This window comes from Haliotis cracherodii, unplaced genomic scaffold, assembly GCF_022045235.1.
Source record: "Haliotis cracherodii isolate W230 unplaced genomic scaffold, xgHalCrac1.p SCAF_19, whole genome shotgun sequence".
Taxonomy (NCBI): domain Eukaryota; kingdom Metazoa; phylum Mollusca; class Gastropoda; order Lepetellida; family Haliotidae; genus Haliotis; species Haliotis cracherodii.
The window spans coordinates 8,821,984-8,841,433 of record NW_027266274.1 but is presented as its reverse complement, the minus strand read 5'-3'; the positions used below and the strand labels follow the sequence as shown (position 1 = coordinate 8,841,433).

General features: G+C 39.1%; 2 protein-coding genes across 2 annotated transcripts; both read left to right on the top strand.

Annotated features, from left to right (window-relative positions):
• The first annotated feature begins 605 nt into the window (after window positions 1–605).
• On the top strand, window positions 606–5,687 carry LOC139466921 (neurogenic locus notch homolog protein 2-like). The gene is made up of 6 exons (XM_071248645.1): window positions 606–677; window positions 1,052–1,148; window positions 2,088–2,215; window positions 3,346–3,418; window positions 4,031–4,154; window positions 5,622–5,687. The coding sequence occupies exons 1-6, from the start codon at window positions 644–646 to the stop codon at window positions 5,685–5,687; spliced, it is 522 nt and encodes a 173-aa protein (XP_071104746.1). The 5' UTR covers window positions 606–643.
• A 1,675-nt stretch (window positions 5,688–7,362) lies between these two features.
• LOC139467083 (uncharacterized) lies at window positions 7,363–16,050 on the top strand. Its single transcript, XM_071248800.1, has 6 exons — window positions 7,363–7,496; window positions 10,218–10,311; window positions 11,500–11,630; window positions 13,406–13,478; window positions 14,267–14,391; window positions 15,301–16,050. The coding sequence occupies exons 1-6, from the start codon at window positions 7,463–7,465 to the stop codon at window positions 15,372–15,374; spliced, it is 531 nt and encodes a 176-aa protein (XP_071104901.1). The 5' UTR covers window positions 7,363–7,462; the 3' UTR covers window positions 15,375–16,050.
• Window positions 16,051–19,450: the final 3,400 nt, after the last annotated feature.

Below are 19,450 nucleotides of genomic sequence, written 5' to 3'. Positions count from 1 at the left end.
CGTGGCGTGGCGTGGCGTGGCGTTGGCGTGATGTTGCGTGGCGTGGCGTGGCGTGGCGTGGCGTGGTGTGGTGTGGTGTGGTGTGGTGCGGTGCGGTGCGGTGCGGTGCGGTGCGGTGTGGTGTGGTGTGGTGTGGTGTGGTGTGGTGTGGTGTGGTGTGGTGCGGTATCTTTGTGTCATCTTATTTTTGTGTTGTGTTTTTGTGTCGTGTTTTTTTGTGTTTGTAGGGCCGTGTGTCCCGAAGATCGCGATTATCGTGTGTTGTATTGTCTGGGCCAATAAGCTAATCAAATATTAATGTTGAGAAAGTTGAGATAACGAGAAACAAAAACGTATGACTTATGACTAAGATTTTGCCGATTAAACGTAAATTATAAAACTATCACTAGCTCACGAATTAATAGCATCAGCGACAAACAAAAACACGTATTCCAGGACACGCCTCTCGTCATAGTAAATATATCTTCAGATAACAATTACATTATTCACAGATGAATAACGACAGGCCATGCGACACGAAACAATTTAACAGTCAACGCACCGCAACCGTGTCCATCCGTATGTGGTTACAGGGTTAACCCATCTATATATCACGTTGTCATCCTTCGAGTGCACTGATCACTCTCCAGGGAATGTACAAGAAATGGCTCGATCTCACGTATTTCTTTTGGTTTTGGGTAAGTATGTATTGCAATGCTACTATTTGTGGCATTTTCACGAACACCAGGAGTCTCGCAGATGTTCAGTTATCCATTTTGCCTTAAACGCCCAATCGAATCTGTTTCTGCAGTAATCGAAACTGATTTTGTCTGGCTTTGACTTTTATATTTAGTGGTTGAATTATGTCTTTCAAATTATTGTAACTGTGGGACGGAACCATGTATAAATCATGAATTCTTCTAAAATTTTGTACAAAATGGAAATGCAGAGATTATTTAATGATGATGCTGATACTTGTTCAGAGGAAGCATTCAGTGAACACATTGCATTTTTTGTATTTATAATATAATACTTATCAACACTCTGTATATTTCATGACTATTTGTTTCAGGTGTTGTACCGGCCGCGGCAGGATTGACATGTGACCTATGCAAAAGCAACTACGACATCATTATCAGAGGTGTAACTGATGATGAAGGCAAATGCTCGTAGGTTCCAGAATGATCTTTAGAGCAAATTCATTTCTTGCCCGTTGGGTTCTTGGTTTGGTGGGTCGGTGGAGTAGACTAACACCCAACTTTGAATACCATGCTGGTACAATGTGTTCATTTTTATTCATCATTGGTGTCCCCGCTGTGATATGGCTGGAAATATTGATCATATAAAAATCTTACTCAATTATTCGGAGCTGTATGCGAAGGATGGATACCCTGGATTGTTTTGGAATGAAGGTTGTTGGGTTCATTGTATCTGCTACCTGTTGATGTGGGAGGAAAGCCCGAAGTGGTGCAATGATTAGACGTTTACCACATTGGTGTAACTCACGAGCACGGAGGTGGTGCTGACAAACATAGAAACATAATCGGATTCGAACCCGCAATCATAGGTTTCTGGAGTGCCCAATAGACGCAACTCTGCACAGTGAACTGCGGCGCCGTAGACGACTAGGCCACCGTACATGATTGTATAAACTTGTATCGTTATTACTGAACACATGTATCTTGGGGTACTTATTTGTACCATTGTACAGGCATGTGAAAGACGAGAATGTACTCAGAGGCAAAAGTGAGCGTATTTGTTATTTGAAGTGTGTAAAGAGCAGAAGTTATTTTAAAGATTTGTTCATCAAGTTTCAGATTCAGATTGTGTTCGTGCACACGCTATGGTGTTTTTATCTACTAGATATATACAGCGGTTTCAAAGGAAAAGAAACATTGGAACATGATTTATTCAAACTGACTGACAGTATGCTATCGCCCCCGACGGCTGGATCGATGCTCATGCTTTCAATCACGGGTTTGCCTGACCCAAATTCAATAATGTAGAGGCAGATGTGGAATGGCTGGAATATTGCTGAACGCGGCGTAAAACAACATTAGTCACCTCATCTATTTACAAACGTTATCCATGTATGCGTGTTGTTACAGGGCGTCCAAGGTGTACATCCAGTGCTTGGTGTCGGCGACAGGCGCCGGGTGCGACACGCGGCCCGTCAAACTGAAGGTGGCCAAGTCGGAGGTGGACAGAATTCACTCCAGTGTGTCCACGTCGTGTCGTGAGTACCGTTAAAACACGTGACGCCGCGGAGTTACATTTTGAGATTTCATGACCTTCTCGCTTACACACAACGAAATGCCTTCCCACAAGCTTCTGCATTCGTGACCAACTCGTGTTATTCCGGGACAAGCGGTGAAGGTTACGGAAAGGGGCGAGTGGTGACGAATGAAGCGTCTGTTGCAACGTTCTATTTAAAAAACAACAACTACGCATTCAACAGCTATAACCTGTATATGTGTGCACAGTCTGACCTCAACATTAAAAAATAAAAATGTTACACAAAATCGTGCCAGATGATTCAATCTGCACTGAAGGCTGAAGTGGTGTAGTCGAACCTCTAACACCACAGGTACTTCCGGTTGAGCAGACACATTTAAATCACTTCATGAATACACCGTATTGGTATGTTCACTTATTCTGACTAATTTTACTGTTACATTTTAAATAACATTATATCATATTGTCTTATATCTATAATTATTTTTTCTGATTTTGTTATGGACTATTTTATATTGTTTTGATTTTTGACCTAAATTATTTGTTTATTATGTTTTATTTTTGTTGCATTTTCTTCATACATTCAGTTTGTATAAAATTTAACGTTATAAGTTGATTTTATCATGTATATTAAATGAACGAAATGAATCAATTAAACAATAGATGAAAGGAAGACCAGAATTTGTAGAAATATTCAATCTTGAGCTTAAATTATTGCATATTTTGTAATGATATAATATTGACACAATTCCCGCTTGGGGAACTCGATGTATAATCGAACGTAAAAAGGTCTTTCAATAAAAACCAAGGGGCGGTCGGGTAGCCTAGTGGTTAAAGCGTTCGCTAGTCACGCCGAAGACCCGGGTTCGATTTCCGACATGGGTACAATGTGTGAAGCCCATTTCTGGTGCCCCTCGCCATGATATTGCTGGAATATTGCTAAAAGCGGCGTAAAACCATACTCACTCACTCACTCACTCAATAAAAACCAAGAAAAAAAGATGAATCTCTGAGGCATAGCTATAAGCATAGGACACAATTGTAAAAGAAGATGAAAGAATAAAGGATATCATACTGTTGGTCATTAGTATTTTTGCGCTTCATTTATGTTAATGTTTGCATGACTTTCAGCCCTGACAGACACCTGTCGGTGTGAATTGGATTACTATGGATGTTATCATAACAGTCAACTGGACGAATGCTAGTAGGTGATGCAAATCTGCAATTTAATATTATGAATAAAACATTCGGGAAAAATACACCTAGGCTATTTTCCTACTATAAGTTTATTCATTTCCTAAATTAGTTAACAGATTTGGCGATAAATTTGTAACTCATTTTGCAATGGCGTATCAGTCATATATGGGACATATTCTCTAGTGGTCCTCCGTGGTCTAGTGGACGGAGTATCTGCCCGGAGAGCGGAAGGTCGGTGGTTCGATTCCGTTCTCGTCATACCAAAAGCCGTTTAAAGATGGTACTTGGTATTCGGCATTAAGGGGATGAAACAAGGACTTGTCGGTTCGGAGTCAGTACCCTGTGTCTGACTGGGGTATCCATGTCAAATTGAGGAATGCATGATACATGTAGATTTTTCTAGAGAATCGTTCTATCCATACGACATAAGGACATAAACGCCACGCCAATGATATGATGTTTTATTCCCAATTTCGGCGAATCCGACTATGAAAACATGTTACACTTGTATTGCCCTCACCAGGGTACACAGAAGTAATCTGTGGATGTATGCATGAACGAATGTGTGATCAGTTTCGCTACATGTAACTCTATTGATGAATCAATATCTGTTTTACAGCGCAAGTATCGTACAGCATGAATGTGCCGTTATTGCCACTGGGAAGGAGTGTGATGAGATAACCACGAATGCTGTATTCATTGTGCAGACTCAGCAGACCTGGGTCAACGTGTGCGGGGGTCAAGTTAGATATATAACATGGAACTAAAGTGAGTGAGTGAGTGAGTTGGGTTTAACGCCGCTTTTAACAGTAATCCAGTTATATCCAGTTTTACCACTTCGGTGAAACCCACGAGCACGGGTGTGGTGCTGACAAACCTAGAAACATAATCAGGGCGAACCAGGATTCGAACCCACAATCATAGGTTTCTGGCGTGCCCAAAAGACGCAACTCTGCACAGCGAATCGCGGCGCCTTAGACGACTGGGCCACCCGTGCCCCCTGAAACTAAAGAATCATGGTTACAGAGTGATAATATGTCCACCTTCAACAAATACATCGCCAGTAAGGAGAGGTTTCCTGATTAACGGGGTCCCCACTGACGAGATTTCCCTGTATGGTGTTATTCACACATTAATGTAGTAAACCAAGAGTAAATACTCTTACATAAACATTTCATAGCAGTGACTAGTGGTGGCATTTTTACTGTTTAATATTTTTGAAACATTACCCCTGTTTAATATTTTTGAAACATGATTATTTTATTGCTTTAACTGAACCATAATTACGGTACTGTCTTGAAAGTTGGGTGAGTATATTTGCCTCCCCATAATGAGGAATGACTTGCAATACCATGTTGAAAGTTGGGTGAGTATACTCACCTCCCCATAATGAGGAATGACTTGCAATACTATGTTGAAAGTTGGGTGAGTATATTTACCTCCCCACATAGGGAATGACTTGCCTTACCATGTTGAAAGTTGGGTAAGTATATTTACCTCCCTATTATGAGGAATGCCTTGCCATACCATGTTGGAAGTTGGGTGAGTATATTTACCTCCCCATAATGAGGAATGACTTGCCATACCATGTTGAAAGTTGGGTGAGTATATTTACCTCCACATAATGAGGAATGACTTGCCATACAATGTTGAAAGTTGAGTGAGTATACTTACCTCCCCATATAGGGAATGACTTGCCATACCACGCTGACAGTTGGGTGAGTATACTTACCTCCCCAAAATGAGGAATGACCTGCAATAATATGTTGAAGTTGGGTGAGTTTTCTTACCACCCGAAAATGAGGAGTGACTTGCAATACTACGAGTATGTGGAAAGTTGGAGGAGTATATTCACCCCCCATCCCTTCCCCATAATGAAAAATGACTTGCAATACTCACTCGTTGCATCTCTAACTTTGAGCTATGTAACGTTCGTCAAGCGTAGAACGTGTGTTGGACTTTCACGTGTTTGTGGCGGGTACCACACATGGGGCAGGATACTCTCACCTTTTCCCGAACACCTGATATCATCACTATTTGATACTCATTCATTAACACATGCTCACCATATAGTCGGAATCATACAAAATATTCTGAAAGTTGAGATTTCTTATGATTATGAAAAAAGTTGTGCTGCTTTTATTTCAAAAATATTATTTTGTTTTCAGACTCCATCCATGTGCTCACCCTTATGACGTTCACCATTGCAGCAACTGTTGCCGGCGTTCTCAGAGAAAGATAACTATAACAATACTTATAGCGATGACCTCATGTAAAGCTAGATGGAGCTCGTTTAATGTTGAAATGGATTGCACTGAATGAGAACTACAATACTGCTCTAACTGCCAATAATGGTTACACTGGTAGAATCTTTAGTATTGCTACACTTTATCAATTAATTATCAAAGTATGATGTTTGAATACTGTCAACTTATCGAGTCAAGTGTACCAGAGAAAATTGTTGAACGCTACATCATGAATATTCATAATAATAATAATAGCATATATTTAATTTACTAAATTTGATCATGATAAAGAATCGTAACATGATTGTGTTTCTGAAAGTTGGATACATCATCAATAGGCTTTGTTAATTATGTTCGTTATAACTGTCTTCGTCATACCCTTAGCTGACTGTTTCGAAAATCATTATTAAGGGAAAGAGGGATAGTCCAGCTGTTTGTGCCACTGTACACTGTCTCCTAGTACCACGCAGGCTCCAGTTTGAAGTGTCAGTGCATGAATGTCTCGTTAACAGCAGGATCCATGTGAACCAAACATAGTAACTTCAATGATCTCGAAAAACAGAAAACTTGGCATCTTGGGGTATGAAATACTAAACTAACGAATGTAAATGTCTCATGTACGTTTTAAGGTTAAAATCTATCCGAATGATAATTATATTCAATATAATCTTTGCCGAATAAAATGTTTTTATCATACAAGCGTAGTTCATTGTTTTCCTTCTTGGATGAAATGTTAAAGAGGCTGGTTGGTGAACGTGGTTCTTTCTTTCGCTCACGACACATACATTTGGAAATGTCCTCTCTCTCACACACATATATTTGGAAATGCCCTCTCTCTCACACCCTCACATGTTGGAAATGCCCTCTCTCTCACACCTTCATATGTTGGAAATGTCCTCTCTCTCACACCTTCATATGTTGGAAATGTCCTCTCTCTCACACCCTCACATGTTGGAAATGCCCTCTCTCACACCCTCACATGTTGGAAATGTCCTCTCTCTCACACCCTCACATGTTGGAAATGTCCTCTCTCTCACACCCTCACATGTTGGAAATGCCCTCTCTCTCACACCTTCATATGTTGGAAATGTCCTCTCTCTCACACCTTCTTATGTTGGAAATGTCCTCTCTCTCACACCCTCACATGTTGGAAATATCCTCTCTCTCACACCCTCATATGTTGGAAATGTCCTCTCTCTCACACCCTCACATGTTGGAAATGTCCTCTCTCACACACCTTCATATGTTGGAAATGCCCTCTCTGACACCCTCACATGTTGGAAATGTCCTCTCTTTCACACACTTATATTTGGATATGCCCTCTCTCAAACCCTCACATGTTGGAAATGTCCTCTCTCACACACTTATATTTGGATATGCCCTCTCTCACACCCTCACATGTTGGAAATGCCCTCTCTCTCACACACTTATATTTTGTGATTTGGCCTAAATACAGGGCGTCCACTATTAACTCATACACCGTGACATACCTGAGATAGCGTTCAATCCACACACTAAGACAATGTTTTCACTAAGTGTGTTTACATTGTTTTAGAGTTGGAAACCACAGCGACAAACAAATACATGCTGCATCTTGCTTTTGACATCACAATGAATTATGATAAGGCGAAGTACAATTATGATCTGCGATGCTTATGACATATCATGCGATAAGAGACAATCGTTTTGAACAATGAACATTACACATGACAACGATAGTGATGGCAGTTCAAGTGATGAACTGTAGTATGTGCTCATTGGACGTGTGATTCTCCGACGACATCTTGTTCCTTTAGTACAGGAATATGGCCAAAGCAGCGATTCTCCTGTTGATTTTAGGTAAGAAAGTCAAATATCCTTACAAATTTGTTTCATAATTACTTGCTTAGTCAGGAATGTAATCATTATATAATGGACACTTCCTTTTACTGTGAAAGTATCATGTGTGTCTAGCTGATGCATTCAGTGATATGACATTTCCCTTAACTGTGAAAGTAACATTTGTGTCTAGCTGATGCATTCAGTGATATGACATTTCCCTTAACTGTGTAAGTATCATGTGTGTCTAGCTGATGCATTCAGTGATAGGACATTTCCCTTAACTGTGAAAGTATCATGTGTGTCTAGCTGATGCATTCAGTGATATGACATTTCCCTAACTGTGAAAGTATCATGTGTGTCTAGCTGATGCATTCAGTGATAGGACATTTCCCTTAACTGTGAAAGTATCATGTGTGTCTAGCTGATGCATTCAGTGATATGACATTTCCCTTAACTGTGAAAGTATCATGTGTGTCTAGCTGATGCATTCAGTGATATGACATTTCCCTTAACTGTGAAAGTATCATGTGTGTCTAGCTGATGCATTCAGTGATATGACATTTCCCTTAACTGTGAAAGTATCATGTGTGTCTAGCTGATGCATTCAGTGATAGGACATTTCCCTTAACTGTGAAAGTATCATGTGTGTCTAGCTGATGCATTCAGTGATAGGACATTTCCCTTAACTGTGAAAGTATCATGTGTGTCTAGCTGATGCATTCAGTGATATGACATTTCCCTTAACTGTGAAAGTATCATGTGTGTCTAGCTGATGCATTCAGTGATATGACATTTCCCTTAACTGTGAAAGTATCATGTGTGTCCAGCTGATGCATTCAGCGATAGGACATTTCCCTTAACTGTGAAAGTATCATGTGTGTCTAGCTGATGCATTTAGTGATATGACATTTCCCTTAACTGTGTAAGTATCATGTGTGTCTAGCTGATGCATTCAGTGATAGGACATTTCCCTTAACTGTGAAAGTATCATGTGTGTCTAGCTGATGCATTCAGCGATAGGACATTTCCCTTAACTGTGAAAGTATCATGTGTGTCTAGCTGATGCATTCAGTGATAGGACATTTCCCTTAACTGTGTAAGTATCATGTGTGTCTAGCTGATGCATTCAGTGATAGGACATTTCCCTTAACTTTGTAAGTATCATGTGTGTCTAGCTGATGCATTCAGCGATATGACATTTCCCTTAACTGTGAAAGTATCATGTGTGTCTAGCTGATGCATTCAGTGATAGGACATTTCCCTTAACTGTGTAAGTATCATGTGTGTCTAGCTGATGCATTCAGTGATAGGACATTTCCCTTAACTTTGTAAGTATAATGTGTGTCTAGCTGATGCATTCAGCGATATGACATTTCCCTAACTGTGAAAGTAGCATGTGTGTCTAGCTGATGCATTGAGTGATATGACATTTCCCTTAACTGTGAAAGTATCATGTGTGTCTAGCTGATGCATTCAGCGATATGACATTTCCCTAACTGTGAAAGTAGCATGTGTGTCGAGCTGATGCATTGAGTGATATGACATTTCCCTTAACTGTGAAAGTATCATGTGTGTCTAGCCGATGCATTGAGTGATATGACATTTCCCTTAACTGTGAAAGTATCATGTGTGTCTAGCTGATGCATTCAGCGATATGACATTTCCCTAACTGTGAAAGTAGCATGTGTGTCGAGCTGATGCATTTAGTGATATGACATCTCCCTTAAATGTGAAAGTTTCATGTGTTTAACTGATGCTTTCAGTGATAGGACACTTCCTTTAACTTTGACGTTTTGAAATTCTAAAAGATTTTGACGTGTACGTGTGCTGCTGATGTATTCAGTGATATGAATGAAAACGCAACTTTATCTATCTAAACTTGCTAATTTGTAACCTGATATTAGGTCTTTTTGTTTGTTGTTGACGCCGTACTTTGAAATATTCCAGCTATATGACGGCGACGTATAACAATGGGGTCTGGACCAGCCAGGGTCCACTTGCACAAAGCGATCTTAGCGCTAAGATGATCGTAACTCCCATACTTTAACATAGGCTTACAATAGTCGTAGCGCTAAGATCACTTTGTGCAAGTAGGCCCTGACTATATCTTATATACGGCCCACGCTGTCGGGGTTTGATGACACGCAATCAACCAAGTTACAGAGTCTGGCCACCAGGATGCCGCTGTACAAAACGATCTTAGCGTTGAGTGATCGTTACTCCCATACCTTAACACAGACTTTATCGTAGTGCTAAGGTTGCTTTGTACAACGGCACACTGACCCATACAGTCGCGTTTTACAACTAGCTTAGTTTACGTAGGACGACTCCTAACACGGTATGTCCACGAGGGTACTTTAACAGTTTGTTTTGTTTATTCAGAACGCAGAACTCAACAATATTCCAACGATATGACAGCGGTCTGTAAATAATCATGCCTGGACCAGACAATCCAGTGTTCCATGTTCGTCGATCCACGCAAGTGGGAAACGATGACATGCATCAACCATGTTAGCAAGCCTGACCACCCGATCCTGCTTGTCGCCTCTTAAGACAAGAATAGTCGCCTTTTACGGCAAGGATGGGTTGCTGAAGACCTATTTTCAAAGGATAGGCCTTACGCAGGCATTAAATTCAATATTTGTTGTGAAGTATATGTTCATAATGACCAATAATACAGTTTATATTATTGCAACATGTGATTCATGGTAAATATGCTGCAATTTTGTTTTGCTTCAGGAATGATCCACGTCACAACGGGCGTGTCGTGTGATGTCTGCAAATCAACTTACGACACCAGCATCTCGGCTGGTTCAGATCCTCAGAAATGCACGTACGTCGTAATATGTAATTTGGTAATACGTACATGAAACTTAGTAATACCTGATCAATAATCTTTTAATATGTCATGGATATCATTCTATTAATAATTGCAACATACTATTCTATCATATGTAATATGTAAAAAATGTCAAATGTAATATACCAATATGTCGTATGTAATATACTAATATGTTATATATAATCTACTGATATGTTTTATGTGATCTGTAATATGTAATATGTCTAATTTTGTAACATGTTTTCATGTGGTAAATGTAATATGCAATTAACAAATATGATATTTATAAACCTAAAATATGACGTCATAAAGCATAATGGGAGGCATGAGTATGACTTCACTTCATTGATATATCTTTTGAGTTTATATATATATATATATATATATATATATATATATATATATATATATATATATATATATATATATATATATATATATATATATATATATATATATATATATATATATATATATATATACTCGCAGTCCTAAACTATGATGTCCAGGTTATTGCACACCATACTGCGACATTTATGTTATAATAGTATTATATAGAAGTTGTTATACATAAAGTTTTGTCAACTTGCGTGTAGATGTTGGTTGGTTGGTTGGTTGTTTAACGCCGCACTCAGCAATATTCCAGCTTTATGATGGCGGTTTGTAAATAATCGAGTCTGGACCAGACAATCCAGTGATTAATATCATGAGCATGGTCCACGCAATTCGTGCAGATGTAATATAAAACTATTTTATATGTAATATGTCGATGTTATATAAAACCATTATGAATGTAATATGCAGATGTAAGATAGAACTATCTTATATGTAATATAAAACTATTATATATGTAATATGCAGATGTAATATAAAACTATTATATATGTAATATGCAGATGTTATATGAAACTAATATATATGTTATATAAAACTATCACATATGTAATATGCAGATGTAATATGAAACTATTATATATGTAATATGTACACATGCCATATTTCATTTAGTGCAATTTTCAGATTTGATATTTTGGACCTGGTAGGTATCTATCAGTATCAATAACATTCCTATCGAGCTTGACACGATCTCTTTTCTTGAAACGTGATCCACACACACTGTTTATTATTTCTTTCTTCGGCTGTTGAATGGTGTTCTATCACTGTGTGTATTTGTCCCAGGGCTGCGAAAACGTACATCGCCTGTCTGGTGACGGCCACACAGGAATCTGGTTGCGACAAGAGGGCAGAGAAGCTTAAGGTTGCCCAGGACGAGGTGGCCAGAGTACATAGCATCGCAGAACTGACGTGTGGTAAGCTCCAGAGGAACGGCTGCTACTTCACCAGGGTTCGCGAAATGTTTTGTACAGTTCTCACCGCCATTCAATGGCATGCCCATTTCGGACGTCATCAGAGGCACTGTACATCCGGTCGTCTAATGCACCATAATCGGCTGTCCAGGGTTGCGTGTTTTAGTTGTGCCAGAAATCTTTGATCGTGGGTTCGAATCCAAGTTCGCTCTGCTTATGTTTCTAGGTTTGTCAGCACCATACCCATGCTCGTGGGTTTCACCGAGCCAGTAAACGTCTGAAAACTGCACAACTTGGGGCTTTCCTCAACCATGAAGCGTTACACCCAACTCGCTCGCTTATAGTCTTCACCCCTTGAAATAGCATCATGAAATATCTCGAGATATTTCTGTTTCGGGATGTCTTTAAAAGTTGACATTGCAAATTTTGTCATTTGTGTAAGAACTACACCTTATCGCCGGAATGGCTTGTTTTCACTCTATTACTATTAAAACAAATGCAACTGCCTTCGTGTATTAATAATCGCGATGTGACTTTATGTCAAGTGTCGAGGACTATAGTTGTGATCATCTATGTTTCAGTACTGACAGACAGCTGCTTATGTCAAGTGGCGAGAACTACAGTTGTGACCATCTATGTTTCAGTACTGACAGACAGCTGCTTATGTCAAGTGGCGAGAACTACAGTTGTGATCATCTATGTTTCAGTACTGACAGACAGCTGCTTATGTCAAGTGGCGAGAACTACAGTTGTGATCATCTATGTTTCAGTACTGACAGACAGCTGCTTATGTCAAGTGGCGAGGACTATAGTTGTCATCATCTATGTTTTAGTACTGACAGACAGCTGGTTATGTCAAGTGGCGAGAACTACAGTTGTGATCATCTATGTTTCAGTACTGACAGACAGCTGCTTATGTCAAGTGTCGAGGACTATAGTTGTGATCATCTATGTTTCAGTAATGACAGACATCTGCTTATGTCAAGTGACAAGGACTATAGTTGTGATCATCTATGTTTCAGTACTGACAGACAGCTGCTTATGTCAAGTGGCAAGGACTATAGTTGTGATCATCTATGTTTCAGTACTGACAGACAGCTGCTTATGTCAAGTGGCGAGGACTATAGTTGTGATCATCTATGTTTCAGTACTGACAGACAGCTGCTTATGTCAAGTGGCGAGAACTATAGTTGTGATCATCTATGTTTCAGTACTGACAGACAGCTGCTTATGTCAAGTGGCGAGAACTACAGTTGTGACCATCTATGTTTCAGTACTGACAGACAGCTGCTTATGTCAAGTGGCGAGAACTACAGTTGTGATCATCTATGTTTCAGTACTGACAGACAGCTGCTTATGTCAAGTGGCGAGAACTACAGTTGTGATCATCTATGTTTCAGTACTGACAGACAGCTGCTTATGTCAAGTGGCGAGGACTATAGTTGTCATCATCTATGTTTTAGTACTGACAGACAGCTGGTTATGTCAAGTGGCGAGAACTACAGTTGTGATCATCTATGTTTCAGTACTGACAGACAGCTGCTTATGTCAAGTGTCGAGGACTATAGTTGTGATCATCTATGTTTCAGTAATGACAGACATCTGCTTATGTCAAGTGACAAGGACTATAGTTGTGATCATCTATGTTTCAGTACTGACAGACAGCTGCTTATGTCAAGTGGCAAGGACTATAGTTGTGATCATCTATGTTTCAGTACTGACAGACAGCTGCTTATGTCAAGTGGCGAGGACTATAGTTGTGATCATCTATGTTTCAGTACTGACAGACAGCTGCTTATGTCAAGTGGCCTTCTACAGCTCAAATCTCAGAGACCCAGTGAACAAATGCTAGTAGGTGTAATTGCATATATGGTCTGTCCCACCATATTAAATGTGGGAACTATTTTTTACTTCTACCTGAACCCGTCAGACATATAAACATATACAATTCCATTATATGCCTCATTAACTAAACGCCCAAAGACATTCTATTGTATTATCTTTTTCGTTGTCGATAAGGAACTGCAAAGACCGTTTTCCTAAGCAGAAAGGAAGATTGGATCTTTCCATTTGTCAAGATTTGTGTAACATTTAAGGTGAACAATTGACTTGCCTTTGCATGTGTTTGTGATGATGTTACCTGTGGGGCATGATTTGCTCACCTTTTGGCGAATACCTGGTATCATCACTGTTTGATAGTTATTCATACACACATGGTCATGATATGGTCGGAATCGTACAATCAAGTTATCATTGCTTATGAATATGGTAAGGTTTTTGTTGCTTTTTTTCTAAATTGGTAATTAAATTATCACCCACTTTCATCTGATGCTGAATATATCTTCGACAAAAGGTTTTAAAAGAAGTTAATTTGGTATTGATATGTATAGCAATAAAGAAATCAATCAATGGATTATGTAAATAGATGCAAGAAACAGTTTGCTAAAAACAAAACTGAAACGATAGAACAAATATACTACTCAAAAGAAGTTTAGACCACCGAATTCTTTCATATAACTATAGGTAATCTACCATGCCATGACAGAATAACTAAACTAATGTGAAATAATCCTTAACTTCTTTTGAATAGTATACATGATTTACGAGGTGTCTTGTAAACCGTGTATTACTCTTGACAGTGCAAGTGTGGTCCAAGATCGCTGTGCTATAGCTGCAGCTAAGAGGGCCTGTGATGACGTCACAACAAATGCCATGTACTCTGTGTCCACCTCCAATACATGGGTAGGCGCATGCTCAGGTCAAGGTCAGTATATCAAACTAAGAGGTACTTCACATATGCCATAATATAATATGCGACACTACATCCCAATTTCATTGCAACAATCGTGCATACAGATTGGCTAATAAATCATGGTATGCTATAAACAAGAAAGTACTCTTTCCTTCAAAAGTACCGTTCTCCCTATCACAGTCTGTGTTCGAATCCTAGCTGTGAACCTTGGTTTGTAAGCACTATACCCCTGCTCTTGAGGCGTCCTCCAACATCACACTGACACGCCGTGATATAACTGGATACTGTTCAAAGGGGCGTTTAAACCAAACTCCCCATCTCGCTTACTCTCTTCCCAGATAACATCGGATCACGATAGTGAAGGCACACGAATTAAAGAGTAGTTAAGTTTTCACTGTATCGTCCCAAAGCAAACAAAAGGACAAAGAGAAACACAAAAATAGTCGAATTTAAGTATAGAAGAGGGGATTATATACATTAGAATAACGTTGCGGATTCTAGTGTGTTGCACAGAGTTACGTGCCTTAACAGTGCCAGGATCCTATGGTCGTTCGTTCAAATTCCAGGTTTGCCTTGAATATGAACACATAGTTCCTGCTCTTGGGCTTCACAAAAGTGATTTACTTACTTTTGCGACCTTCCGGGTCGGTGCGATAACCTAGTGGTTAAAGCGTTCGCGCGTCACGCCGAAGACCCTGGTTCGATTCCCGACATGGGTACAATGTGTGAAGGCCCATTTCTGGTGCCCCCCTCCGATATTGCTGAAATATTGCTAAAAGCGGCGTTAAACCCATCTCACTCACTCACTCGTCCTTAAAACGACGTTATGTAATGGTTCAGATCGGCGTTAAACCCTCTCAGTCCTTGCTAGTGTGTGTTCCATAAATATAGAAATTGAGAAACATGATTGTCCTTTTTCAGATTTCATCCGTCACTTGTCCCTGAAGGCAGCCATTCTTGTAGCAACCGTTGCTAGACTTCTCCAGAAGAAGTAGCAAATAATGACGTCATTTAGATGTCAGGATCCGGTCGCTTAGTTACATTTTGTTAAACATGTTCTGCGTTGTATTTTTATAGATATATTTCAATAATGGCCTTAATATTACACGAGCAGACGTTTCATTCAATTACTAAATATGATCAATATGTTTCAACACCAAACCACATCCATTGGGTTTATAGTGTTTCACTTACTAAGTAATATCTGGAGTGCTACCTTTATTTCTTTACGTATATCTATATTTATTAGTAAACTATGCAACTATGAAAAGTATACAACTGACTGAAGTGTTGAGGAGCTGAAAGTGATTTGACTTGCTTAATGTTTTTGAAAAATAAGTAAAATGGTAGATTTCATACTTACCCATGTATTAATGTACGTTGTATTACCAATCCATTACTAATGGTAGCCATTTAGGTATATAAACTTTGGCATATGTCTTTCTTAAAACCTTTGTAGGAATATATTAAAATGAACACCAAAATACTTTTGAAAAACAAATATCGGTGGTCCCGACAAATTTTGTTTTGTTAGGGTCTAAAAGAGAGAAACATGTGATTATTTGATTAAAACCTATTTAGAATTATATGGAATAACCAACTTACTTGTATAAAAGACGAAGATCACTTGCTATACATAGACTTTCATATATGTCAAGGTTTTGCATGGTTGATAGTATGTACGCTGGCAACGCAAACTTGTCTTTTCCCGTTTTCAATAGAGCTTTCAATAAGTTTTATAGTAGATATGTCGAGGACATTTCCGAATTTAACACATCAGTTACAAAAATGATGCCCGATGTAATTAGTATTTTGACTTGTACCATATGTTGCCATGTTTTTTCAAATAAACAATAAACTTGCCTTTGCATGTATTTGTGACAGGTTCCACAGGTGGGGTAGGATACGCTCACCTATTCGCGAACACTTGGTATCATCACTATTTGATAGTGATTCATAAACACATGCTCATGATATGGCTGGAATCATACAATCGACTTTGCTGTTCAGATTTCTTATGAATATGGAAAGGGTTTTGTCGCTTTTATTTAGATCCTTGTCCATTTAAGATAATAACAGTACCTTATGTTATATATGTAGTTTCTACATGAGTTAAATATAAATGTTTGCCTGCTTCTTCTCTTACGCAGCAGTCAGCCATTTTAATTTCACCTAGATGTATATCAGTGGTGTTCATAACAGAATTGGGCCAGGCAGACCAGTCGGAGATAGATTGATCAACGATAGCGACGTCATACACTCACTGAACCTGCACCCAATCCCCATTGTAGTCTTACGACTAGAAACAAACTGCCGGAGTACAGAAAGTATTCATTTGAACATTGGATCTAACCAAAACATTACTAACCTATCAAAACGTTAGTAGGCTGAAAACATTTGCCGAAACACTGCAAAACTAAGATACCCATCTCAAATACATCACCATCGAATAACCATTTTGTTTGTTAAATTTTAACCCACTATCAAACATAGGTGTATACTTTCTTTTGCCCGTCAGTCTATATATTGGAGAACTACAGTAGAACATGGATATAACGAACTACAAGGGACCAGAGAAATCAGTTCGTTATATCCGTGTTCGTTGTATCCGTTGTTCGTTATATCCGTTGTTATATCCGTGTTCGTTATATCCGTGTTCTACTGTATTTGAATCCTCACAGTGGTCGAAATAAAATCGTATGACGTAGACATCCATTTACTTGTTATAATTTTATAACTGTCAAATGTGTGTCAACAATGAGCATTTTCTTGAGAATGAGAATGAGAATTTAATGAACACACTCCTGGTCACAGGTGGCAGAGTGGTTTCAAGTGTCACAATTTGAGCTGCCGAGTTGAATCCAAGAATGGATTCGATCTGATTAGGATCCTTGGTTTGTCGGTGGTCGCTGGTTTCTTCAAGGTAGTTCGGGGCATAAAACCGTACTCACTTACTCAGTCACTTCAAGGTAGATCAAGCTTGTGACCTGGAACACAATGGGCTTTCTGGCACGTCATGGAATAACCGAAGTACGGTCCGGAATGGCCCTAAACTCAACTCATTCACTCCGGACTCGAACCAATAGTCCCTGATCTTGACACCCCACGCTCCTGTTTTATGTGATCGCCTCCGTGGCCTAGTGGATAGAGCATCTGCCCGGAGAAAGGAATGCCGGTTGTTTGCGCTCCCAACTACGTCATACCAAAAACCTTAAAAGATGGTACTTTTGTTATCCTGTCTGGTCCTTGGCATTAAGGGGATGAAACAAGGACTGGTCGGCTCGGAGTCAGTATACTGTGTCTGAGTGGTATTCTGATGTTAAACTGGTATCTCAATGGGCTAGCACTATTTAGTCACACACATACCTGAATGCACGTCGCTATATATATGCAATCTTCTTAAAACGTTAAAAACCACCCCACCTCAATTCATCTCTTTCATGTTGTGATATGAAAACGAATCGATTTGCATTGTAAGCTTACATATTTAAGCCATGATAGAAATAATGTATTGAAACGCAAAGCCAAATTTGTTTGTTCGATATTTTCAAACACGCTTTTGTTAAATGGGAGCGTTATTTCAGGAACGGTTGAAATCGATACTATTCAGCAGTTCATTGAGGTGCATTTAAGACATAACAATAGTGGTGATATGTACATCAGTTATGAAGCCTTAGATGAACCCATTGTTACTCACATATTGCTGAAGTGCTGAAAATAGCACTAAATAGCCACTCAAGAAAATATCTCCTTTTCCCCGTCACTCGATGAGAGAAACGTGATATTTCTCTCGACACATGATATATCCTATTTATTATATACTTTTTGTGTAGTTGTCTACCAGAAAATTAAATCATTTCATAACAAATGTTAAACATTGAAACGTAAATTCTCCCTATCTAACACACAGGATCGGTTCACCACTCCTTGTATTTGCGACTTAAAAAGTAGTTTCGTGTTTGCAAAACCTTAAAAAATAAAAACAAAAGTATCTAAAGAGTCTTTATGGTCACGAAAATTCTTTATCATACATTTGGACATGATTATAAACAAAATCAACTTTAACAAAAAATATTCTCAAAAACTAGGAGACGCTATTGGAAGCGAAAGAATACACGCTGGTCAAGGTTACAAGGTTACTCTTGTATGAAAATAGTTCCGTGAAAGTGTCATGTTCACTGCAGTGAAATATCAATTGTTATGTTCACTGCAGTGAAATATCAAGTGTTATGTTCACTGTAATGAAAATATCCCTTTTCTCAACTTCGGAAAACTCAGTGAAGTATATAAAGACAAATTATGTAAGGTTAAGGCACGCTGGCGGAGGATAGTAGGTGACGATGCTCAACAAGCTGGATCCCTGAGTTCACGCTGAAACACAGGTTGCCAGATGTTTCACATTGTGGTCAGTGTCTGCGAACCCGGTGAGGTGAGATGGTCGTCAAGGGATTCAAACCACTTTGCGTCTGTCTGTCTGACAGGCAGCTTGGGTTGTACCTCATAACAAAGATAAATGTTTAGATTTCTCTGTGTGAAGCAACACTCTTCATACCCGTTACCACTCGCCCCTTTTCGACATTCGGCTGTTCACGATTGGTCAAGAATGGGTGTTTTGCAATGAAGATGTATTGAGATACGACCGGAGCTGCAAAAAGCATTACCATTATATGTAAGCATCACGACATTAATTGTTTGTTAAAAAAACTTGGTACAGTGACATATCAAATAAGGCTTGTGTATCAACTGTGGAAAAAATCTGTCAAAGCCACACATCAATACCATCAACGGTTGGCTTGACCTAAAGAAATGTCCATTCCTCTTTTGTACTGGATTCCCAAACTCCATATATATATTGCTTGGTCCAGCAAAGTACGACGAAATCCATGCCAGAAAGATCATCACCCTTAATACAACCAAGGAAGGGCTTTCTGTATATTCACAAAAAGTATTTGAGAAAGGTGCAATTCATAGCCTGTGGATTCTCTTAACTCAAAGGATTTTCTTGAAGTTTTGCAATCTCATGAACCACATTCAATCATGTAAAAACATTTGATTTTTTAGCTACATTGAC

Coding starts and splice junctions, on each gene's coding strand:
- LOC139467083 (XM_071248800.1), top strand. CDS start 7,463: ATGGCCAAAGCAGCGATTCTCCTGTTGATTTTAG. Junction 7,497..10,217: donor GATTCTCCTGTTGATTTTAG/GTAAGAAAGTCA, acceptor GTTTTGCTTCAG/GAATGATCCACGTCACAACG. Junction 11,631..13,405: donor CATCGCAGAACTGACGTGTG/GTAAGCTCCAGA, acceptor TCTATGTTTCAG/TACTGACAGACAGCTGCTTA.
- LOC139466921 (XM_071248645.1), top strand. CDS start 644: ATGGCTCGATCTCACGTATTTCTTTTGGTTTTGG. Junction 2,216..3,345: donor CAGTGTGTCCACGTCGTGTC/GTGAGTACCGTT, acceptor CATGACTTTCAG/CCCTGACAGACACCTGTCGG. Junction 3,419..4,030: donor AGTCAACTGGACGAATGCTA/GTAGGTGATGCA, acceptor TCTGTTTTACAG/CGCAAGTATCGTACAGCATG.